The sequence below is a fragment of the Gadus chalcogrammus genome, chromosome 2, assembly GCF_026213295.1.
Source record: "Gadus chalcogrammus isolate NIFS_2021 chromosome 2, NIFS_Gcha_1.0, whole genome shotgun sequence".
NCBI classification, from domain to species: Eukaryota; Metazoa; Chordata; class Actinopteri; order Gadiformes; family Gadidae; genus Gadus; species Gadus chalcogrammus.
This window is the reverse complement of record NC_079413.1, coordinates 4,883,313-4,908,001: the sequence shown is the minus strand read 5'-3', so window position 1 is coordinate 4,908,001 and position 24,689 is coordinate 4,883,313. Positions and strand designations below refer to the sequence as shown.

At 46.9% G+C, this 24,689-nt stretch overlaps 1 protein-coding gene across 1 annotated transcript; it reads left to right on the top strand.

Annotated features, from left to right (window-relative positions):
* Positions 1-24,505, top strand: LOC130404055 (meiosis inhibitor protein 1-like). Its single transcript, XM_056608653.1, has 32 exons — positions 1-520; positions 684-807; positions 1,377-1,427; positions 1,557-1,630; positions 2,720-2,825; positions 3,614-3,832; positions 4,284-4,450; positions 6,448-6,562; positions 7,467-7,586; positions 10,032-10,131; positions 10,686-10,820; positions 11,063-11,171; positions 11,297-11,388; positions 11,895-12,042; positions 12,273-12,396; positions 13,555-13,615; positions 14,012-14,103; positions 15,524-15,698; positions 15,990-16,140; positions 16,818-17,045; positions 18,318-18,440; positions 19,330-19,504; positions 19,675-19,782; positions 19,881-19,991; positions 20,096-20,262; positions 20,968-21,052; positions 22,034-22,218; positions 22,543-22,624; positions 22,905-23,011; positions 23,224-23,355; positions 23,484-23,602; positions 24,328-24,505. Exons 1-32 carry the CDS (start codon positions 377-379, stop codon positions 24,404-24,406), a joined length of 4,008 nt encoding a protein of 1,335 aa, XP_056464628.1. The 5' UTR covers positions 1-376; the 3' UTR covers positions 24,407-24,505.
* Positions 24,506-24,689: the final 184 nt, after the last annotated feature.

Below are 24,689 nucleotides of genomic sequence, written 5' to 3'. Positions count from 1 at the left end.
GAATTCAATCTCTTTTTCACAGCTTCAGAGTTAATCAGTGAAATAATCAGATATTTGAAATGTTGTTAATTTACATTTTACATAGGTTATTCGAGATATGATACTTGTAACTTGCTTTTGGGGACAAAACGGTTATATTTTGAGTCAATTGAACTTGCTAGGCGGCCTCAGAAGGCTATAAAGTTAGCTTGACTGCTAAAGTGACAGCTGTTAACCTTACGGTAGTGACGTTACGTTTTATTTTAAAGTGTCACTTGCTCCTTTAGCATTGCGTTTAATTGTTCTGATTTTCAAGTGATAGCTGCTGCTTAAGTATTGAGTAAAAGTTTGTGATTTTTGAAGTAAACCGCTCCTAGTATTGAGATCAGAGGCCAGGATGGCGTCCGTTGATGTCGTTTATGACAAGTTCCACTTCAGACACGACCCAAAGTGGACGGGTCGGCTGGGACCTCAGGACGGAGGGGGGGTACTGCTGTGTGTAGCCTGTGTTATCGAAATGATGGAGAGTAAAGAAATCTCGGTAGGTTTTGTCCATTACTAAATAAACTATATCTATATTTATAAACTTGTTAAGTCATTCAATAATTTATCTTTCCTTTGTTTCCACATATGTGATGTGACACAACCTTATACAGGGGGGTTAATTGTAATATTCCGTGTATTTGTATGTCCTGTCCATGCAGTCTGTGAGGAAGTGTGTGGCTCTGTCCGGTATCAGTGGGGCGCTGATATGTTCTCCTGGAGCTCTTGGCGCCCTGCTCCAGCAAGACCACCGAGTATGCCTCCACTTCACAGCCTCACTTCTTGGTACGTTTCCTTAGTGGTTATGTAAGATAAGAACCAGACGACCTATGGATGGATGAACACTTTGTGATCTAAAGATGAAGTGTCTTAGTATTTTTGGTTATTGCAACTTTCTTAATTAGCTCAAATGCTCTTACCCTGGCTCCAGAGCTTGGTTATATTGGGTTCTAGGTGCCAGTAGGTATTTCCGTTTCGCGAAAAGCGTGTATTACTGTTTACTTACAGGTGTGCACTGCTCGAAACTGGTGGAAATTTGTGCTGGTTAGCTAGGTATCACAAATGTTCAGCGATGACCGGTTCGGGAACCACTGCTAATTTGGTGGGAAAGTGATGTTGTTGGTGTCAGATTGGTTTACAGTTTACAGAGTTGGTTGTCCTGGTTCTCTAGATGGTGTTCCAGGTGGGTTTACAGGGTTTGTTGTCCTGGTTCTCTAGGTGGTTTGTCAGGTGGGTTTACAGGGTCTGTTGTCCTGGTTCTCTAGATGGTGTTCCAGGTGGGTTTACAGGGTTTGTTTTCCTGATTCTCTAGGTAAAAGGTCGGTTTATAGGGTCTGTTCTGGTTCTCTCCCCAGGGATGCTGCGGACCATGAAGGACCCAGCTGCCCTGGAGCAGGTCATCCAAGGTATCACATAGTCCCATAATTTTTGTCTTATTGTCTTAAAGGAGCAGGACCTGACCTGTTGACCAATACAGTGTTTTCCTTCACTTTTTTCACTAACATGTTTTCCCATGTGTGTGTGTGGTCGCACAGTGTTGGTTCAACTTCTTCTCGAGCTAAAAAGTGACCGTTATGTCCACCACATTCTGGAGGACATACAGACACAGGTGAGACACAATCATGACACACACACACACACACCGCACACACACACAAACACCCACACCCACCCACACACACACACACACTTAGGTGAGAAATCCACACATACAGACACTAGTGGTGGGAATCTCTTGGCACCTCACGATTCGATTCCGATTATGAGGTCAACGATTCGATTCCAAAACGATTATCGATACATATCGATGCAACACTTTTTTTACGTACATTGCCATGCGTGATTTTCATAAATACATACTTTTTTCTCCGTTTTCTTTTCTTTCTAATCGTTCTTTTCTATGTCATTAAAGAAAAAGCTGCTCTTGATTTAGAAGTAGTTCTTGTGTCCGGCTGTGAGTTTGCGTGCATGCTATGCGTAGGCTGAATCGCAATCGTGTCAAGACAAATCAGATTGGCCAATAATACACACTGATGATAAATTAAATAATTTTATAATTACTAAAAGCATCCCCCTCTATTTTTAAATTAAAAATTAAGTTTATAAATGTATCTACATCGAGACGGAATCGCTCTAGAGAGAATCACGATGCATCGAAGAATCGATTATTTTTTCCCACCCCTAACAGACACACACAAATAGGTATGAAACACACACACCTATACAAGCAAACCCACATATTTAAACACAGTGACATATGTAAAACTATATGCCAGAGACTTGTAGCTGTTGACGGTTGATAGCCAGCAATGTTTAGTAAACAGGGTGGGTGTCACCTTGAGGGTGAGGCTGTTCATAGAAAAGTACCTATAAGGACCTAGAAACCGCTTATGCCATCGCTTGGTACCCTTTGCATTGATGCTGGCAGTCTACTGGGGGGGGGTGTTTGCCTCAAAGTCTGGCTGCAGCCACAGACAATCTGGGCTGCAGCCTCCACCTGTTATTTGCCTTGCAATCATAACAACAGCTTACTACCTCCTTATTACTTCAGTAGGGATAGTAGTAATACCACAGTATGATTAGTATTAATACAATAGTAGAGTGAGTAATATTACAGTAGGGTTAGTACTAGTAATACAACAGTAGGGTTAGTATTATTACTACAGAGTAAGTTCTAACACTGTGGTCTGACCTCCAGCTATGTGACCACCGATGTGGGCAGAGCCTCCTGCCTACCTTCACCTTCCTGGGCAAGATGGTGGAGGCCCTCCCCGACCTGGCAGTTCTCCTACTGGCTCAGTATGGTGAGATACCCCCTGTATCTCTTACTGCTCTGTTGTCCCAGTACGGGGGGAATGGTGGAGGTAGTGACGGGGGCGGGTGATAGGGGCAGGTGGTGGTGGAGATGGAGGTTGCAGGCCCTACTATTGATTGTCTTCACTGGTGGTGGCCCGTCACTCAACAACGGGCTGTGGAGCTATTTACAGTAAATAAATCCCCCTCCCCCCACCCTAGCACATAAAGCCCCATCCAATGTCTCTACTCCCGATCGTTATTTTCATGGCAAACAAACCTTTTTTTTTACCGTTCCAAATGTCTCATTCCCTCTCTGCCTCCCACCACCGCCCCTGTTTCTCTTTCTCGTTCATAGTCCTATCTTCATAGTCCTATCATTTATCTGGACCCGGGTCTCTGTCTATCTGTCTCCCTTCACACCCTCCTGCTCTCCCTGCCTCTCTGCCCTCTCATTCTCTCCATCTTTCTTCCCTCTCCTTCTCCTTTCCTCTCTCCCTCCTTATCCGTCTCTCTCTCCTGCTTTCGTGCTTTTTATTGCTCTGACCCTCTCTCTCTCTTGCTCCCTGATCTCCCTTCCTCTTTCTCCATCCCTATCTCTTCCTCCCTTCCTCACTCCCTCACTGTCTCCCCCCCTCCCTCTGTCCTTCCCTTAGAGAGCGTTGAGGTGAGTTTACCATAAAGATATCGAAGGAGGGAGAGGGAGAGGGAGAGAGAGCTTGTAGTGAATGCAGAGTCTCTCTCCTTATTGTTGTGGTGTCAGGAGTTTCATTGATTCAGACCCTCCCCTCTCTCCCAGTGCCCTTCCTGGAGGGCCTGTGTTCGGCCCTGCTGCACCCTGACCCGGGGCTCAAGGCCTCCCTCTTCTACCTGTGGCACGTGCTGCTGGGCGGGACCTCGCCGGCTGCCATGGCCGCAGCCTTGTCCCCGCCCCCTGCCCTCCGTGATCGCCTGTGCAGCACTCTGCTGCAGACCCTCGGCGACGCCTGCACACCAGAACTCACTCTCAACTGTCTGGGTTAGTCTAAAGCTAGGGGCTCGTCATCTCTAAAGCTAGGGGCCAGCATCTCGTGCTAGGGGCTCGTCATCTCTAAAGCTAGGGGCTCGTCATCTCTAAAGCTAGGGGCCATCATCTTGAGCAAGGGGCCCATAATTTCTAAAGCGAGGGGCCATCATCTCGTGCTAGGGGCCCATCATCTCTAAAGCTAGGGGCTCGTCATCTCTAAAGCGAGGGGCCATCATCTCGTGCTAGGGGCCCATAATCTCTAAAGCTAGGGGCCATCATCTCGTGCTAGGGGCCCATCAGCTCTAAAGCTAGGGGCCGTCATCTCGTGCTAGGGGCCAATCATTTCTAGAGAGAGGGCCCCTTCATATTTAGAGCTAGGGGCCCCTCATCTCTAGAGAGAGGATACACGAATGAGCATCTAATCTGAAATGTCTTGTTTATGGTCCTGCTCCGGGTTATGCAGGCCTACTGAAGCAGCTAGTGCAGTCCAGGGAGGCTGTGTCATGTCTAATGAACAGCCAGGCTGCTCCCCCCAGGCCCGAGCAGAACCTCAGCAACACCAGAGACAACCAGGACCCAGAGACGGAGCCCTCTCCTGATCAACGGCTCCTTCCACTCATCCTCAAAAAGGTTACCCGACTGCAAACATCCTGCTCTTTCTCCCTATCACTCTTTCGCGCTATCTCTTAGTATGTCTGTCTCTGTCCATCCTTCTCTTTGTCTGTAACTCTCTCTCTCTCTCTCTCTCTCTCTCTCTCTCTCTCTCTCTCTCTCTCTCTGTCTCTGTCTCTGTCTCTGTCTCTCTCTCTCTCTGTGTGTCTCTGTCTCTCTGTCTCTCTGTCTCTGTCTCTCTCTCTCTCTGTGTGTCTCTGTCTCTCTGTCTCTCTCTCTGTCTCTCTGTGTGTCTCTGTCTGTCTCTCGTTCTTCTCTGACTTTGTGTCTGTCAGTCTGTCTGGGTCTCTCTGTCTTTCTGTCAATATATCTCACCATCTTTCTCTCTTTCTTTATCAATATCTCTCTCAGTCAAGCTCTCTCTCTCCCTCCCTCCTCTATGTCTCTCTCTGTCTCTCTCTCCCTCCTCTCTGTCTCTCTCTCCCTCCTCTCTGTGTCTCTCTCTGTGTGTCTCTGTCTCTGGTTCTCTCACTCTCTGACTTTGTCTCTCTGTCTATCTGTCTGGGTCTCTCTGTCTTTCTATCAATATCTCTCACCATCTCTCTCTTTTCACTCTCAATATCTCAATATCTCTCTCTCTCTCTCTCTCTCTCTCTCTCTCTCTCTCTCTCTCTCTCTCTCTCTCTCTCTCTCTCTCTCTCTCTCTCTCTCTCTCTCTCTCTCTCTCTCTCTCTCTCTCTCTCTCTCTCTCTCTCTCTGATGATAGCAGTAAGAAAACAGTCTGATCCTAGATTAGCTCGGCCTTTCAGATGGAACCACAGAGAATTACCTCTGTTTATCTGACCCGGGGAGAAGCATATGTGCCAGTGCGTGGGAAAGAGATGCAGAACGTTAATTCCTGTTACTGGTCGTCATGATGATCGGCTCGATTCAAAGTACAGTTTACATCCTCTAGCACTCTAGCGCAAAACACTCTAGGGTAGTGTTGCTATGTACAGTTGTGACTAAAAGAGCACATTCCTGTGATGCATGACTGCTCCCTCCCAAGTTCTCACCATTGCCGTAACCAAACCATACCCTTACGGTAACGTAAACCATTACAGGCGTTACGCCTATGCTTCACAGGAAGGTATAACAATATAACCACGCAATGCCAATGCATCATGGCGTGGAAGAAGCCTTCTCTTGCAGGCCCAGTGAGTTTCTATGGCCCTCACAACAAGCCAATACAAAGCAATACTTATTTATCCATCTGTCCCGTCACAGAAGAGGTCTGTTTGGGCCTTGTCATTTGACTCATTGTTTGTGTACATGAACCAACTGTGTACACGAATAACACAAAAAAATACAACGCACAGGGAACAGGAAGTCACAGCCCTGTGGATATGATGGCGCCAAGGGATGGCATCACTATACAGGTCTACACCATGAAACCACTGCAGCACCAATACAACATATTGGTGTTGGCCCATATAAAGACTGGGACCAGAAAATAATTACTTTCTCTCCATTGAAACCCATTCATATTTTACGATCTCAAAGGTCCAATGGGGGTCTACCGGAAGGGGCGGACTTACGAGTTCTATACAACACTATGAGACCACTACAACACCATGACCCCACTACAACGTCAATACAACACCATGAAACCACTACAACACCATGACACCACTACAACACCAAAACATCACCATGAAACCAATAGACACCAGAACAACCCCATGAAACCACTACAACACTACAACACTAGGTAAAACCTGAGTTTGTGGGGTCTAACCGAGGGTTGAGGCTAAGTTTCTACTGAGTTGGTGCAATCAAAACGCTGGGTGTATCTCGAGTTTCAAGTGCTTAATGGGTTAATCCTGGGGTGGTGCAGCAGTCTATATTCAGGTTAACCTGTGGAGCTGCAGTCTAACCGATGGGTTAAACCGAGTTGATATGGTAAAATTGGGGGATTACCTGAAGTGGTGTGCTTTAAACGCTGGGTTAAACCTGTGATGCCGACTCATCCCCAGCTGCTGCTGAGTGGGGATGAGCTGTTGCAGGTGGCCAGTGCTCACTGCATGGTGGCCGTCCTCGTGCACTCTCCCAGCCAGTACTGCCCCCCCTTTATCCTAGCTGACCTGCCAGGTGAGGCAAACACACACACACACACCTCTTCGCCTCGAAACTCGGTAATAACAACTATACCTAGGAGCAGGCCACACACACACACACACACACACACACACACACACACACACACACACACACACACACACACACACACACACACACACACACACACACACACACACACACACACACACTTAAACATTGACAGACACTTTATCAAAAGCAACACAAGTAAGGCTGACAACAGCGTCAATGCATACAGTCTCTATTGGGGCAGCTAAAACAACATATCTTCTGTATATCTATATATATCTATGTATGTATGTGTGTGTATGTATAATATTTAATATATCTATAGATTTTGATATAGATTAATCACTTTTAAAATTCTATTTTAAATCCACTCCAATTGAAAAAAATGAGATTATCAAATGGAATGACACATGATCATTCATACCAAATGTGCTTAATAAGCAAAAACTAGACGAAGTGATCTCGAAGGAGGTAAATTGACTCACTAAGTGTTGGTTGAATATGCAATTTACGGAAAACCACAGATTTGAGAATTGTAAACAGGTTACTTACTGCAATTGTAGAGAAAAAAGATAAAGTGCGTTAACGCGTCAATTAGTATTAATTGCGTTAAAAATAAGTTTGCGTTAACGCGTAATTAACGCGTTAACTTGCCCAGCCCTAATTAATAGATATAGTATATATTAGCATAGTGTTCTTTTGAGATAGTACATCATGTGAATGTGCTCTATAGAGATAGTACATCATGTGAATGTGCTCTATAGAGATAGTACATCATGTGAATGTGCTCTATGGAGATAGTACATCATGTGAATGTGCTCTATAGAGATAGTACATCATGTGAATGTGCTCTACAGAGATAGTACATCATGTGAATGTGTTCCAGAGTTCCTTTTTGAGCGCGTGTCCAGCACCAGATCAGAGGTTCTGCTCTGGTCGCTCTACAACTGTCTGCTGCTGCTCTGCAAAGACCCTCTGTTCTACTCACACTGTCACTCTGTCTACGGTCAGTCACCAGACTAACACACCCACAGTATGTTCCCACACCTATACACATGCACACACACATACACATGCACACACACACACACACACACACACACACACACACACACACACACACACACACACACTAGGGGTGTAACGGTACACGTATTTGTACCGAACCGTCACGGTACAGGCACTTCGGTGCGGTTACAGAGGTTTACCGCGGTTCGTAAATGTGGCGTACATAGCGTTAATATGGTGAATGTAAAGGCTTGTTTTGAATACGGAATTTAAAACTTGAAGTCGGAGTTCCACCCGGACCGTTTAGCCAAAGTAATGTAGCGACCCTGGGACAGTTAAATAGTTTGCGTGTTATGTGTTGCATTATATTTCGTTGTCCGTTATGCCAGTTGTTCTATGTGCATGTATTGTAATGTTCTTCTTGTCAATCAGCGTGGGGGCGAATCATTAGGTCAGCTGGGGGAGGGCCTTGGGAGAACAGGAGGGTGGGGGCCTGCACGCGAGTGAGACCGTGTTGGGGGTTGCCGGGGTAACCGGGGTTTGTTTTGGGTCGGTTTTCTGCCGTTGGTAATGACGTTACGGGTTTCAGTGACCTGGTTTTGGTTCATTAAAACTACCTTCAACTACTAATGACTCGACATCATTATGTCACCGGCGAGGTCACTAAATTGGTGTCAGAAGTGAAACTATTATTTTATTTTTTTTCTCGGTCCTGCTGTGCTCGGCGAGTCGGCTACTCCGACTCCGTAATCCCTTCAGCAGCTCTCCGTCGGGATGTCGGATACGCAATGCAATTGGCCGCCCGATATATCTTATACAGTAGGCCTATGTATGTTACAAACCATTTAAGCAGTGTAGTAAATACACTTCCAAAGCTTTTCAAATCTTATTTGGTGTTTTATTGGTCCTGGTGCAAAGTAAACAATGTACAAAGTAATTAAGGTACAAAGTCAAACCGAAGAAGTGATTCAGGAAATTATTTTGTTAGAGGACCAATCACAGCCCTTGCCGTCTCCATTGCGTCGACCAATAGGTCCATGGTTTCGACGCATAGTTAAAAATATTGGATGTGCACGTAAGCTAGGGAGAGGGTCTCCGACAGGCTGTCCGGCAATGGATAGGGCTCCCTGTGTCTTCTTACAGCACTTTAACATGCACACGCATTTGAAAAGGCGCCATCCAGGTGTTACTATCACCGTTGCTGTGAAAAAAAAAGCGAGCTGTACAAACCCAGCTCACTGGGAATTCAGAAACTGAAATGCCATAACAAAGTTTATTGGTGTTTTCATTGCCGCTTTTTTTTTTTTTTTAATTCCCCTTAACTATTAACCGTACCGTATCGTACCGTACCGTGACTTAAAAACCGAGGTACGTACCGAACCGTGACTTTTGTGTACCGTTACACCCCTAACACACACACACACTAGGGATGTGTCGGTCGCGACTGATTCGTTACAAAGAACGAATCCCGAACGTGAACGACAAGAACTGGTTCCCCAAAACAAGAAGAACTGGTTCTTTGATTCTTTTTTTTTAACATCAACCAAACATATGGTCACGTAAATAAAATATACAAACGAACAGAGCTCCGTCTCCCCGCGACTTATATTGATTGAGTCTACAACTTCCTCAAAGATTCAGCCAATGAGAGGTAGCAATGGTGTTGGAATCGCACCTGGGTAAACCAATGACAAGGCGGTACCGTCGAATATGCGCACTTTCTCTCTCTGACGTATCTTGGGTCATACCATTCGACTCATATATCCCCCTACATTTCTTCGAAAATAGACTTGACCTCCATCTGTTTATTGGATAAACACATTTCCCAATCCCAGGAGTCTTTGCTCCATTCTACGTCAATTTAAGAACAAAGAAAGAAATTAAACTGCAGTTCGTATTTTTTATTTATGACCATGCAAGTTCTGTAATGCCTGAACAATGAAGAATTAAATGTAAAGTAAAATAAAATTATAAATGTAAAACCATGAATGAAATATAGAGAGTAAGCAAGTGGTATAAATATTGGTGGGACGTTCGACATACTATATAGCAGGCATCTCCAAACGGCGGACTGCGGTGTTGACGGTCCTATCCGGACCCACGACCAATTAAAAAAATATATATATATAAAAAAAAGTTTTTTTATTTTTAGTTTTTTTTAAGATGTAATCTGACGTAACGAACGAATCAAAATGAACGAATCAAATAAACGAATCGTTATAGTGAACTGAACTGAAAGAACTAGTTCCCGGAAAAGAATCATTTTGCCCATCCCTAACACACACACACACACACACACACACACACACACACACACACACACACACACACATTCACTCACGCACAGACTTAAGACTGGACTTTGACGTGAGACCAAAGACTTGAGACTTGACTGGGACTTGCAAAAAATGTCTTAAGCATCCGTGACCTGTGTGTGTTTCAGGTATCGAGGCCCTGGTACGCAGTCTGAAGGAAGCCCTCAGGCTGACTAACCTAGAGGTGCAGACCCATGGCCTACTGCTGCTTACTGAGATCCTGGACAGGTTGGGTCCCCACAACACACCTGCCAGCTACCTATGTCCCAATAAAGAAACCTAGAGAGTGTGTGAGGGTTCACTGGGCTGCATAGTGCAAAGTGGGGAAAATTGGGAAAACACCCTTTTACTAATGATCTGGAGTGTTCACATGACCCTGGCCTTAGAAATGCTGAGCTGGTGAAAGTATGTTGGTATGTGAGAGACAACATGGTCGACTAGTTCATGTATTATTGTGTTTTTGTGTTTGTGTGTGTGTGTGCGTCTGTGCAAATGTCTGTGCATATGTGTGTAAGGACAAGCGTGTGTGTGTATCTGTTTGAATGTGTGCGTGTGTTGTGACAACAGTCTAACATAGGTGTTAAACAGAGTGAGAGGTCATGGGTGTTTGTTGACAGATTTTCTCTGCTTGGGTGACCATTCAATTATACCTCTAGCAGTTGTCTCTATTCATCGTAAGTATTGCAATATATTGTGTGTGTGCGTTTGTGTGTGTGTGTGCCCGCCCGTGTTTGCGTGCGTACTTTGTGTCCGTCTGTGCGGGTTTGTGTATGTGTGTGTAGGCAGCCAGAAGGGGTACGGCTCTTCCCCAGTGGTCCAGGGTTCGAAGCAGTGTGTGAAGCAGTGGTCTCTGGTGTCTCCGCCCCCTGTCTGCTGGTGGCCCTGCAGGCTGCCAGTGCTGGCTCCTCCCTTCTCAGGTGACCCTGCACACAAAATAAACACCGCCTCTCTGATCCATCACTAGAACACACCAAAACACCATCATCAACCCCCACCACCGCTGTGATCCATCACTAGAACACACCAAAACACCATCATCAACACCCACCACTGCTGTGGTCAAACGCTAGGACACATCAAAATACAATGCACTTCTACCTGTCTTACCCTTCCCATTCATCTGTCTCTCCCTCTCCCTCTCTGTCTCTCTGTGTTCCAGGCTGCACCACCAGTCCCGTCCAGTTCAGTTCAGGTCCATAGAGAAGCTGATCAAAGCTGTCAGTAACAGATGTACTGACCTACCTTTGGATTCTCATCCACGAAGCGCTGTGAGTTTGTGTGTTTGGGGTTCGAGGTATTCCTGCATCTCTTTCAATAGCTGGGTAACCCTCCCTCCTCTTTTCTCCTCCTATCCCCCTCCCTATTTCTCTTTTCATCTCTTCTCCTCCTCCAGTGGAGTGTGAAGAGTGGAGACCCCAGCTCCCGGGTCTCCCGATCGGGGGCATTTCTTCTCCAGGCCCTAATATGCATCCAGGCAGCCTGCAGGTCAGCTCAACACCTTTACTCACCTGTAAACACATGTACACACCTACATTCGCCTGTATTGTAAACAGCTGTATTTAACTGGATACACCTGTATTCAGCAGTACTTACCTGTATTTAGCTAGGTACACATGTATTCACCTGCACTAACCTGTAAACGCCTCTATTCAACTGGATACACCTCTACTCACCTGTAATCCTCTGTATTTAGCTTGATGCACCGGTCTTAACCCTATATTCCCCTATCAACCACTGTATTTTGCTTGATACACCTGTTATCACCTGGGCTAACTTGTAAACACCTGTATTTTGCTGGATATAACTGTATAAACATGTACTTGCCTGCATTCACCTGTGTATGTACCTTTGTACATCTGTATACACCTGTACACATCTGTACATACCTATCTACATGGATACATCTATTTCCAACTGTGTATGTGTGTGCGGCTGTGTTTGTGTGTGTGTGTGTGTGCGTGTGCGTGTGCGCGTGCATGTGTGTTTTTCAGGTTAGCAGAGCAGTGTGTATCAGATCCATTGCTAAAGGAGAATGTCTTCATGGCTCCAACCAATCAGAACGCAGCAGGGGACTCGCTGCAGTCAATGTGTGTGTGTCTGCTACACTGCTGCGACACAGTCTGCATCCCTACTGTCACTGTAAGCACTACTTCAATGAGGAGCTCCAAACAGCGGTCTAGGGACTAAGGAGCATTTACGTTTGAATAAACAAATGAGGCTTCACTGAAGGCTTTTTGAATCCCACATTTCATGCCTGTTTGTGTGTGTGTGTGTGTGTGTGTGTGTGTGTGTGTGTGTGTGTGTGTGTGTGTGTGTGTGTGTGTGTGTGTGTGTGTGTGTGTGTGTGTGTGTGTGTGTGTGTGTGACAGAGGGTGTGTGAGCGAGCTCCTAACGTCCAAATGCTGCAGAGTTTCTACCTCATCCTGTCCTCCCAGTTTACCCTGCTCACCCCCGCCATGTCCCCTGTCATGAACCTCTTCGCCTCGAAACTCGGTAATAACAACTCTACCTAGGAGCAGGCCACACACACACACACACACACACACACACACACACACACACACACACACACACACACACACACACACACACACACACACACACACACACACACACACACACACACACAAAAACAGGTAGTGTCTTTAATGTGTTGCCCCCTGAAAACTGGTTCAATCTTTGATGCATACAAAGATTGATATTAATAGATTGATAATATCAGCTTGACAATGAAAGATTGATAATGAATGATAGATTGATAATGACAGCTTTATAATGATAGATGATAATGATAGATTGATTATGACATTTATAATGACATATTGATAATGACGGCATGTAATGAAGCTTGATAATGCTAAATGTATAATGACAGATAAAAAATGATAGATTGATAATGACGGCTTGATATTGATAGATTGATAATGATGGATTGATATTTATTTGGGCAGAATTAATCGGCAGTCACTTACTGCAAGTGTAATTGAATGTTAAGTAAGTTGACCTGAAAACAAAAATGATTTCTGATATGAATGTTGACATTCTGTGGGCAAAACCTTTCAAAATCAAAGTTAAAAAAAATAATAATATAGAATGTGCGGTAATGTGTAAATTTGTATTAATTGCATTAAAATATGATTGTGTATTTAACGCGTTAACTTGCCAAGCCCTAATATTTATAGATTGATAGTGACAGCTTGATAATGATGACAGTGTTATTTAGAGTGACCTAGGGTGAACTAATCGAGACGTTCAGTATGACTGTAGTTGGTTTTGGCTTTGGGCTTCCTCTTCAAGCCTGAAGCCTGCAGACCACATTCTGGGTTGTGGGGACATCACAGACACTACATCATGTCACAAATTCAAACCTACAGCACTGAGGCAGGAAGTCTAGCAGGGGGGGTTTAGAAAAGGACCGTTAGCAAGGACGGTTAGCACTGACTGTAGCACTGGCTGTTAACAATGAATGTTAACAGTGTAAGCACTCACTGTTAGACATCTGTTAGCACTGACTGTTAGTGCTGACTGTTAGCACTATCTGTAAATGCAGACTGTTAACACTGACTGTTAGCGCTCCATTCCCCCCCTACATCAGTGCTGTAGGATTGATTGGCCCTCCTCTTCTTGTGTTCCCTCTCTTTCTCCCTCCAGCATCCTCAGGTTTCTACAGATTAGCTCTGGAACACAAAGCTCTCCTGTGTGTAGGAAACAGGTAACCACATAACGAGCGTGTGTGTGTGTGTGTGTTTTTCTGTGTGTGTGTGTGTGTGTGTGTGTGTGTGTGTGTGTGTGTGTGTGTCTGTGTGTGTGTGTGCGTGTGTGTGTTTGTCTGTGTGTGTTTGTGTGTGTGTATGTGTGTTTGTGTGTGTGTGCGCGTGTGGGTTAGGGTTAGCTCTACTGGTATCGTTTGTCCTCAGATACCAGTAGAGCTACAGTGTGTCCTCAGATACCAGTAGAGCTACAGTGTGTCCTCAGATACCAGTAGAGCTACAGTGTGTCCTCAGATACCAGTAGAGCTACAGTGTGTCTTGTGTCATCTGATAGCAGTGGAGCGAAGGCGAGTCTTGGGTCCTCATATACCAATAGACAGTGTGTCCCGTGTCCTCAGAAATCCAGCTCTGGAGGAGTCATGCTGTGGATTTATACTGAAGCTCAGCATGTGTCTGCTGTCTCAGTCTATCCAAGCTTCGCGGCACAACGGTATTCACACTCACTGTTCATTTCATAAGGATGCAACCTGTCATCAGATACTTATGGGTACAGGTAGCACGGTCTCCTCAATGCTGCCAGGTGTCTTCTCCTCTCTCTCCCCCAGCCTCGCTCTCTCTTTCTCACTCACTCCTCTCTGTCTCTCTCTCCCCCCCTTTCTCACCCTATCACTTCTCCACTCTCTAATTCTCTCTCTCTCTCTCTCTCTCTCTCTCTCTCTCTCTCTCTCTCTCTCTCTCTCTCTCTCTCTCTCTCTCTCTCTCTCTCTCTCTCTCTCTCTCTCTCTCTCTCTCTCTCTCTCTCTCTTTGACTCTTGCTCTCTGTCAACAGTCACTCTCTCTCCCAGATCCTTATCATCTCCATTCTTTCCTTTGCTTCTCTTGTTTGTTTCCTCCCTCTCGGCTGTCTTTTTTCTGTTCTCTTGTTGCTTGATGTTTGCCTCTTCATGCGAACAGTTTTTCTCTGCAGTGTTTAATTGCAACCTCACTTCCTGTCCCTGTTTTTCTGTAAATTACATTAAGATATTTTCCATGACACCAATGATCTTTGATTTATCTCTGGTTGTAATGTAGCCATCTAGAGAAGGTCCGTGAAGCCTTTCAGGACCATGGTTGCCATTAGCGTGACTTGCTTCAACTGCAGTCCCTAGGGAGGAACCCAGTCCGAATGAAGTGCCGACTGAAAGCAAAGCGCTGTTCTTATAGCCCACAGCTCTGTCCTTCACATCAGCGCCCCCTGTTGCCTACTCCTCTATACTACATTTCTGATACTTCATTTGAGTTGGATTTTTTTTATTAAAATCTATACAGCCATGGGTCAATCAATGCAGGAATGTATTATCTCTCAACAACTTATAAATGACCAAGCGCTTTGGAGTAGTGGATCGTTTTTATCACCATACATCATTTCAAATTTCAGAAAAGCGATTGTAACTGTGATTACGGGTAATACTAATGAAACTAATCTTATATGTTCATGTAAACAGACTAGTGTTCATTGGTTTGTACCTTTGACGTGCTTCGACCAACAAACTAATGAACACTAGTCTGTTTGCATGAACATATAAGATTAGTTTCATTAGTATTACCCGTAATCACAGTTACAGTAACGTTTAAGATATTCTATCAAGTTAGACTAGATGAACCTTTTCCGTACTAATGAAACTGTCGTGAAACAGATACCGAGTCTAATCCCAGCCGAGAGAGAGAGAGAGAGAGAGAGAGAGAGAGAGAGAGAGAGAGAGAGAGAGAGAGAGAGAGAGAGAGAGAGAGAGAGAGAGAGAGAGAGAGAGAGAGAGAGAGAGAGAGAGAGAGAGAGAGAGAGAGAGAGAGAGAGAGAGAGAGAGAGAGAGGAGAGGGTCAGATCAGCACACTGGGTCAGCGGGTTTCCTGTTGGTTTGCTTCTGTTCCAGACCTGGAGGAGCTGGAGGCGTTGCTGCTCCGGGGTCTACCCAGGCTATGCTGCCGGGTGTCAGAGTGGCCCTTGCTGCTAGCCGTGGCCCCTGACCACCCTGACACTACTGGGCCCTGGGCCCCGCAGCACTGCCTGCTCGTCATCCTCACGCTAGCCATGGAGCAAGGGGACAGGTGAGGCACCTCGTGTCCTGATGGTCACGTGTCATGACACCTGGCAGCGTGATGCTTACAGAGGTAGTGCATAGCTTGATGCTAACACAGGTATGATATCTGATAGCATTACGCTTCATAGGTACCTGATAGAATAATGCTAACACAGGGACCTGAGAGCATGATACCTGGTAGCATGATGCTAACCCAGGTACCACTATACTTGATAGCATGATGCTAACAAAAGGTACCTGATGTTACATAGATGACAAATTAACTAAAGCGTGTGTGTGTGTGTGTGTGTGTGTCCAGGCTCCTCCCAGATCCCTCTGTGTTCTCAAGTGTGTTGTCCCTACTGCGGTCCATCCAGGAGCGGGGAGACCGCCCCATGCCCCACCCCCTGCTCAGATGTGCCCTTTACCTGCTGGCCGCTACTCACAACAACAGCCCCCCCCTGGACCAGGTAGCAAAAGCTCATACACACACACAGATACATATAAATACACACAAGCACGCATGCACACACACACACACACAGATACATATAAAGACACACACACGCACGCATGCACACACACACACACACACACAGATACATATAAACACACACAAGCACGCACGCGCACACACACACTCAACACCTCCCCCCACACTGTTTTTCTAATGAACACAGCGATGTCTACTATTAAAGGGCCACTACTTTACCTGTTTGGCCGTTACAAATCCCTAATCATCCCTTTAGTGACATCACAGGTGGGAGAGCCCACCCAGATGTTTGCTGGACCTACCATTCTAGCCAGTGGGCCGTACCAACTGGTATAATGATCTACCCATCATACATCTGGGTGGACACTCCCACTAGTTGTGTCCCAGTTGCTTGTCGGGTGTGTGACCCGCAACTATTACATTCTTTGCGGAGAACTCGGTTGGGGGAAACCTTCTTCTTGTTTATGCATTACATCTGCCCATTCAGCACTCACAAACTCCCGATCGTCCATCTTCTGCTTTCCTTCTAAATTAATCTCCCCGCTAATATTTCTCTGGGCCGTTAAAGTGCTTAGGGTAGGCTTTGAGGCCTTTGAAGCCCTTTGAGACTGTCACTGTGATGAAGGACCATACTAATAAAGTTACCTCCACCAGGCGCTGCTGGGCGTGGTGATCAAAGCCCTGCCGTCGTGTGACAGCCTCCCCGCCGTCTACACACACCACCCCCCCCTCCTCCACTTCATCTACCGCTACCCAGAGCTGGCCCAGAGGCTGGGCAGGGGAGTCCTGGAGTTGTGGCTGAGCCCCCAGACCACACCACCAAGACCACTATCCCAGACCACAGAACCACTGGCTCAGACCCCAGAGCCACCACTCACAGGGGTGAGAATAGCTCTATTTATTACATATATATTTATATCAGTGGCGGCCGGTGTTGTTTAAAGTGAGGGAGGAAGGACTGCCTGCTTGGTTGCCATTGGCCTGCTTGCACTGTTAGTGGCGTATGGTGGCATAAGTATGTGAGACTCAAGTTGTTTCAGGTTGTGTCGGGGAACTACAAAATAGCAGGGAGGGATAATTATGTGAATTGATGCAAATCCACCAGTGGCAGCATTGTACTTAAAAATCTGGGCCTAGAATTGGGCCTATTTTTGCCCTAAATGACTGAAGCTATTGGTTGTAATTTGTCTATGTTTATTTTCAGCTACAATTGTTTTAAGAAACATGAAGAAAACAAAAGTGATGCCATTTAAAATGCATCATGCTCTGAATCATTCACTAACATCCTTTCCACATTATCAAACAGAATGGTCAGAGTAACAAACAATTAAAAGAACAACAAGAACATTATTTCACCACTATTTGCATGGGCTGTAAGCCTAACATTGTTTGAGGCAAATGTGGATGTAAATGGATGTTTCAGAATGTTGGTCATGGTGTTAAGACAATTAAGATTGAGGGACGGCAGCCCGGCCGCGGGCTACGGAAACGCCAATGTAACCGAACAGAGCCGCGCTGTACCGCAACGAACAGTAGCGCACCGCTCGGTGGAAACGAGCGATACAACTGAGCGGGTTCGTTGGTCCTCGTAGCGTAGACTTGAGGGGATAACCCCTCCCTCCAGGCCGCTCCACAGCCAGGACTCCTGCTTATTGGTTCATAGCGCAGCCATGCGCTATGAACTTCCTCCCTGAAGTATTTGTCAATGGGTGATAGGGGGTGCTAATGTCCTTCTAACGAGGGAAATGAACATTACATATACAAAGGCATTAAAGTAGGCATATTTAAGGCCATTAATTCATTAGTAGTCTGGGCAATCTAAATTTTTTTATTCTCAACAATGTTAAGGAGGATCTTCCTCCCTCTCCTCACTGGAGAAGCCTTCACTGATTTATATATATGTAATACATATATATATACAGTATATATATATAATATATATATATTAATCTATAATATATATTAGTGTACATAATATATATAATTCTATATATTTATTTTATATATATTATATAAAATATAAATATACTGTATATTTATATATGTTTTTTGCAGATGCCTTGGTATGGAAGAGATGTGATTTGAATTGGTCCATTGTTACTGGTACTGTCCTGTATACTGGTATCTTATGCCACTGTTATCTGCTGGTATCAGGGGCAGGTGGAGGAGGGCCCAGGGGAGGAGGTGATGGAGGTGATGGAGCAGCAGCCAGACATGGAGACCAGAGAGCTTCAGTCTCTGATGACAGACCGCCCAGCCGCAGTGCTCTCCCTGCTGGTACCGTCCGAATACCTGTCTGACTGACTCTCCACCTGCCTGTCTCTCCTCAGCATCCTAATGCTCCATATCTGTCTGACTGACTCTCCACCTGCCTGTCTCTCCTCAGCATCCTAATGCTCCATATCTGTCTGACTGACTCTCCACCTGCCTGTCTCTCCTCAGCATCCTAATGCTCCATATCTGTCTGACTGACTCTCCACCTGCCTGTCTCTCCTCAGCATCCTAATGCTCCATATCTGTCTGACTGACTCTCCACCTGCCTGTCTCTCCTCAGCATCCTAATGCTCCATATCTGTCTGACTGACTCTCCACCTGCCTGTCTCTCCTCAGCATCCTAATGCTCCATATCTGTCTGACTGACTCTCCACCTGCCTGTCTCTCCTCAGCATCCTAATGCTCCATATCTGTCTGACTGACTCTCCACCTGCCTGTCTCTCCTCAGCATCCTAATGCTCCATATCTGTCTGACTGACTCTCCACCTGCCTGTCTCTCCTCAGCATCCTAATGCTCCATATCTGTCTGACTGACTCTCCACCTGCCTGTCTCTCCTCAGCATCCTAATGATCCATATCTGTCTGACTGACTCTCCACCTGCCTGTCTCTCCTCAGCATCCTAATGATCCATACCTGTCTGACTGACTCCACCTGTCTATCTCTCCTCACCATCCTAATGCTCCATATCTGTCTGACTACCTCACCTTGTCTGTCCCTCCGGCTCACCATCTTTACTCTTCAATATCTGTCTGACTGACTCCACCTGTCTGTCGGTCTCTCCCCCTGTTGGACTGTCTCTCTGTCTGTCTGCCTGTGTGTTTGTCTCTTCACCTCTGTCTGCTTGTCTGCCTGTGCTCCCGTCTCCCCCTCCGTCCATCCGTCCGTGGTCAGGACATGGTGTGTACCGGCGAGGTGCTCCTGGCAGAGCGTGCGGTGGGGGTGCTGGAGGTACTGTTGAGGGACAGGGGGCTCTGTGGGGAGGCTCTGAGTGGCCTGCTGAGGCCAGCCCTGCTGCAAGCGCTGCAGAGGGCCAGCATGGAGGACCAACACAGGACCACCACCACCTGTGAGATTCACCCTAGAGACAACACTCCTCCTGCCTACAGCAAACATTTCTTAGTGGCCACTGGCCCACTGCCGTCTGCACTCATGAGCAGTCTCTCTCTCTCTCTCTCTCTCTGTCTCTGTCTCTGTCTCTGTCTCTGTCTCTGTCTCTGTCTCTGTGTGTGTGTGTAGCGGTAGTCTCTCTCCCCCTGGTGCTGCGGCTGCTGTGTGTGGTGCAGGACGCCGCCTCCTTCTCAGACGGCGATGTGGACGGCCTCCAGTTCAAACTGCTCTACCGTGGTGAGATCACAGTTCACCGGTAGGCCCATGCGGACACAGAGCTGAACCTTAACTTTGGGTAAAGCTTGTAAATGCGTGTGTGTGTGTGTTTGTGTTAGTGAGTAACCTTGTAGGGAGGGTGAAGACCACCAGCTCAGACAGTCTGCTGCCTGCCCTCAACTACCTCTACTGTAACCTTTCACTCTGTCCCACACACCTTGCTGACAGAGGTGAGGCATACAGTCTGCCTGTCCATCCGCCTGTCTCCCTGCCTGTCAGTCTTGCTATCTGTCTGTCTTCTGAGGGTGTTGTTAGCATGTGTTCATCCTCCCAGCTGTGTCCATGCTGCTCTCCAACACGGGGCTGATAGAGCAGATCCAGACCGTCATCTCCTCCTCCTCCTCCTCCTCCTTGTCCACATCCCCCTGCTCGGATCTGGTGTGCTGCTCTCGCCTGCTCCTGTCATCCCTTGTAACCTTGCAACACCTTCACTCATCACAGGTACACTCTCACCTTGTTGTTAAGCAACCCCACGACTCACCTCGTTACCTAGCAACGTCTCCACTAACCTTGTTACCTGGATAACACCTCCAGTCACCTTGTTATTTAGAAACTCCCTCCCCCCACCTTGTTACCTAGCAACACCTTCACTCACCTTGTAACCTAGCAACCCCTCTGCTCACCTGGTTACCTAGCAACTCCCTTTACAAACCTTGTTACCTAGCAACACCTTCACTCACCTTGATACCATCAATACCATCCCTCACCTTGTTACCTATTAGTAACCCCCCCACTCACCTTGTTACCTAGCAACACCATCACTCACAGTGTTACATAGCAACCCCTCGTCTCACTTTGGTACCAAGCAACCCCACCAGTAGCCTTGTTACCAAGCAACCCTTCCATTCACATTGTTACCCGGCAACACCATTACTCAACTTGCTACATAATAATAATAATAATACATTTTATTTATACCGCACTAAGAAACACACAAAAAACCCCTCCACTCACTTTGTTACCTAGCAACACCATCATCTCTCTCTCTCTCTCTCTCTCTCTCTCTCTCTCTCTCTCTCTCTCTCTCTCTCTCTCTCTCTCTCCCTCTCTCTCTCCCTCTCCCCCTCCCCCTCCCCCTCCCCCTCTCTCTCTCTCTCTCTCCCTCTCCCTCTCCCTCTCCCTCTCTCTAACTCTGTGTAATTGAAGGTTCATAAGAGGATCATCTGGAGGTTGGAAAGCCCAATCCAGCAGCTGGTCTTTCAGAAAAGAAACACAGACACACTTCTTCTAGGTAACACAATGAATGCAATATAATGCAAACATACTATGTACACAGTACTGTGTTTAATGGTCTACAGACTAAAGTGCAAAGCGGTTCATCTGGAAGGTGCATCTTCCCCTCTCTCCTCTTGCATCTCCATCCTCTCCTCTCTCCTCTCTCCTCTCTCCTCTCTCTCCTCTCTCCTCCCTCTCCTCACTCCTCACCTCCTCTCTCCTCCTCTCTCCTCCCTCTCTCCATCCTCTCCTCTCTCCTCTCTCCTCCCTCCTCTCTCCTCCCTCTCCTCTCTCCTCCCTCTCTTCTCTCCTCCGTCTCCTCCCTCTCCTCTCTCCTCCCTCTCCTCCCTCCTCCCTCTCCTCTCTCTTCCCTCTCCTCTCTCCCCTCCCTCTCCTCTCTCCTCCCTCTCCTCTCCTCTCTCTCCTCCCTCCTCTCTCCTCCCTCTCCTCTCTCCTCCCTCTCCTCTATCCTCCCTCTCCTCTCTTCTCCCTCTCCTCTCTCTCTCTCTCCATCCTCTCCTCTCTCCTCCCTCTCCTCTCTCTCCTCTCTCCTTGCTCTCTCCTCCCTCTCCTCTCTCCTCCCTCTCCTCTCTCCTCCCTCTCCTCTCTCTTCCCTCTCCTCTCTCCTCCCTCTTCCCTCTCCCCTCTCCTCCTCTCTCCTCCCTCTCCTCTCTCCTCCCTCTCCTCTCTCCTCCCTCTCCTCTCTCTCCTCCCTCCTCTCTCTTCCCTCTCCTCTCTCCTCTCTCTCCTCCCTCGCCTCTCTCCTCCCTCTCCTCTCTCCTCTCTCCTCCTCTCTCCTCCCTCTCCTCTCTCCTCTCTCTCCTCTCTCCTCCCTCGCCTCTCTCCTCCCTCTCCTCTCTCCTCCCTCGCCTCTCTCCTCTCTCCTCCCTCTCCTCTCTCCTCCCTCGCCTCTCTCCTCTCTCCTCCCTCTCCTCTCTCCTCTCTCCTCCCTCTCCTCTCTCCTCCCTCTCCTCTCTCCTCCCTCTCCTCTTTCCAGCCAGTTCTCTCAGGCTCCTCCAGTCCCTCCTAGAAGTGGACCTGAGGTCTCCCCTGGTATGTGTGACCACAGGCACCTGGCTGACCGGCCCCCGGCCCCTAGAGGCCTCAGACAGCTGCCTGTACCCACTGGGGGCCCGCGGAGCACGCAGCCTGGCCACTGCCCTATACGGACTTGTGCTTCAGGTTGGCTTTCCTACTGGGTGAAGAGGCTCAATCAAGAACACATCTCAAGATTCTGTTGGCTCTGTCATATTCTAATTTAAAGGCCTTTATTGACATGGGAGACATTTACGTTTCCAATGCCAAGGCACAGAATATTTACTTGACTAAGACTATTTTAGCACAGGAAAGTTATCAATGTCTCTCTCTCCTTCTCCCTGGTCCTGTTAGTTGTCTACATCTTTCTCTCTCTCTGTTATAATTGATTGTCGATCTCTCTCTTTCTCTCTCTGGTCCTATTGATTCCCTCTCTCTGGTCCTATTTGGTTGTCTATGTCTCTCTACCAGAAGCAGGATGTGTTGCTGAGAGCTTCTGTCAACTGTCTCCGTGCACTGCTGGACTTCCTGCAGAGACGCAGTCCCACTACTGGTGTGTGTATGTGTGTGTAGGTGTGTGCGTGTGTTTAACTGAGGTGGATTCAGAATATTTTACCCAGTGTGTCTGTTCTCTCTCTCTCTCTCTGTGTCTGTTCTCTCTCTCTCTCCGTCTGTTCTCTCTCTCTCTCTCTGTCTCTGTCTCTCTCTCTCTCTCTCTCTCTCTCTCTCTCTCTCTCTCTCTCTCTCTCTCTCTCTCTCTCTCTCTCTCTCTCTCTCTCTCTCTCTCTCTCTCTCTCTCTCTCTCTCTCTCTCTCTCTCTCTCTCTCTCTCAGCCCAGTATGTGGTGCAGCAGCCATGGAACCGTCTGCTTGTCTATTCGCTGCTCAGCTCAGGAGAGAGAGTCCTGCTGCACCCTGCCTCACTCACCCTTCTCAGCCTGGTCTGACCCCACTTCCTGTGTGTGCGTGTGTGTGTGTGTCTGTGTTTGTATAGGTGTGTGTGTGTGTGTGTGTGTGTTTGAATTAGTCGAATCCAACCCAGGAAAGACAGACAATCTGGAGTTGATTTGGGCTTCAGTGTACAAATAATGTGCTTTAACATCTGGCACCTGTGTGTGTGTGTGTGTGTGTGTGTGTGTGTGTGTGTGTTAAGCTGCTTCAGCAAGGGGGCGGGGCCATAATGGGCGGGGCTGAGGTTGGACAGGTGATGAAGGTTCTGGAGGGACAGAGCGTCATGGAGCTTGGACAGGAGGCAGAACACACCCTACACCTCCTGCTCATACAGGTACACACACACATTGACAGTACACATACCGGTACATACACACAAAGAATATATATATATAAAAAAAAAAATGTTTTGCAACAGAATCCTGTGTGTGTGTGTGTGTGTGTGCTTTTGGTGTCTTGAAGCTTCAGAACTCTGTGGGATTGTCCCTGACGGAGGAACTCAGAGAGAGGGTGAGAACGATGAGCATGTCCCTGGCCGAAAGGGGCCCCCCCACCCCCAAAGGTCCATCTGCCAGCATACTGTATCCTTTTAAGTTTAAATGTAATATTTAATATGCACCGTAGCTACACCGCGGGTCTCTACGTCACCGTAGCTACACCGCGGTTCTCTACGTCACCGTAGCTACACCGCGGGTCTCTACGTCACCGTAGCTACACCGTGGGTCTCTACGTCACCGTAGCTACAGCCCAGGGCCCCTCTCCTACACCTCAGGCCAGCGGACGGATCAGCTAGTCTGTAATAAATGAAGGGGGAAACCTAGCAGGAAAGATGTCATCCGGTTCATTACTGACTAGCTGAGGAGGTTGGCCCATATGTTCATTGGTTCGTCATCATCATCACTTTTCTGAATCCGAGACACAGAACCTTAAACGCCAGCTCCGGCGTAGAGACCCTACAGCAGATAATCCGACACAGATGTATAATACTAAGGCTTCCCTGCCTACTGAGCATGAACTCTGCTCTGTACTAGAGACACATGGACAGATACCCACTGGAGTGGTTGTACTTGACGAATGATAGATCATTCTGCTTGTTACCTCCTTTTTCCTCCTCCTCCTCCTACTCTTTATCTGCCACTTCCATCCAAATACTCACCACATGCCCTCTCTCCTTCGCTCTCTATCATAACTCATTTTTGATTGACTGCTCTACTGTCAACTTCTCTCCCTTGCTCTCTTCTCTATAAAGGATTTTTGACTGACTGCTTCTCGCTCACTCTGGTTAGTCTTTGATCCTTGATGTCAGTCGGGTGGGAGACGTGTCCATCTGCCTATCTGACTTCAACATGACAACCGTCTCCGGTCAGAGGTCGAAGAACTCGTGATTTATTTGATGTTTTTCTGTTAACTCAAGTCAGCCAAACAAATACTAGTTGTATATTGATATATTGATATATTCCGTATTTCTTTATTTAAATAAAAATGTTGACATTTGTTTAACAATTATTATTATAGTAAATATAATGGCCCATGAATATTGTGAATCAAGTTTCCCAAACGATTAGTAATGTTACAATAATTAAATCGAAGAGTCATCTAAATGTAATCATCTCAATCTCAACTGGGGAAATATTTACGTGTGCACCGCCGCCTCTGTGTTTGTATGTG

Coding starts and splice junctions, on each gene's coding strand:
- LOC130404055 (XM_056608653.1), top strand. CDS start 377: ATGGCGTCCGTTGATGTCGTTTATGACAAGTTCCACTTCAGACACGAC. Junction 4,451..6,447: donor TTCCACTCATCCTCAAAAAG/GTTACCCGACTG, acceptor ACTCATCCCCAG/CTGCTGCTGAGTGGGGATGA. Junction 7,587..10,031: donor ACACTGTCACTCTGTCTACG/GTCAGTCACCAG, acceptor TGTGTGTTTCAG/GTATCGAGGCCCTGGTACGC.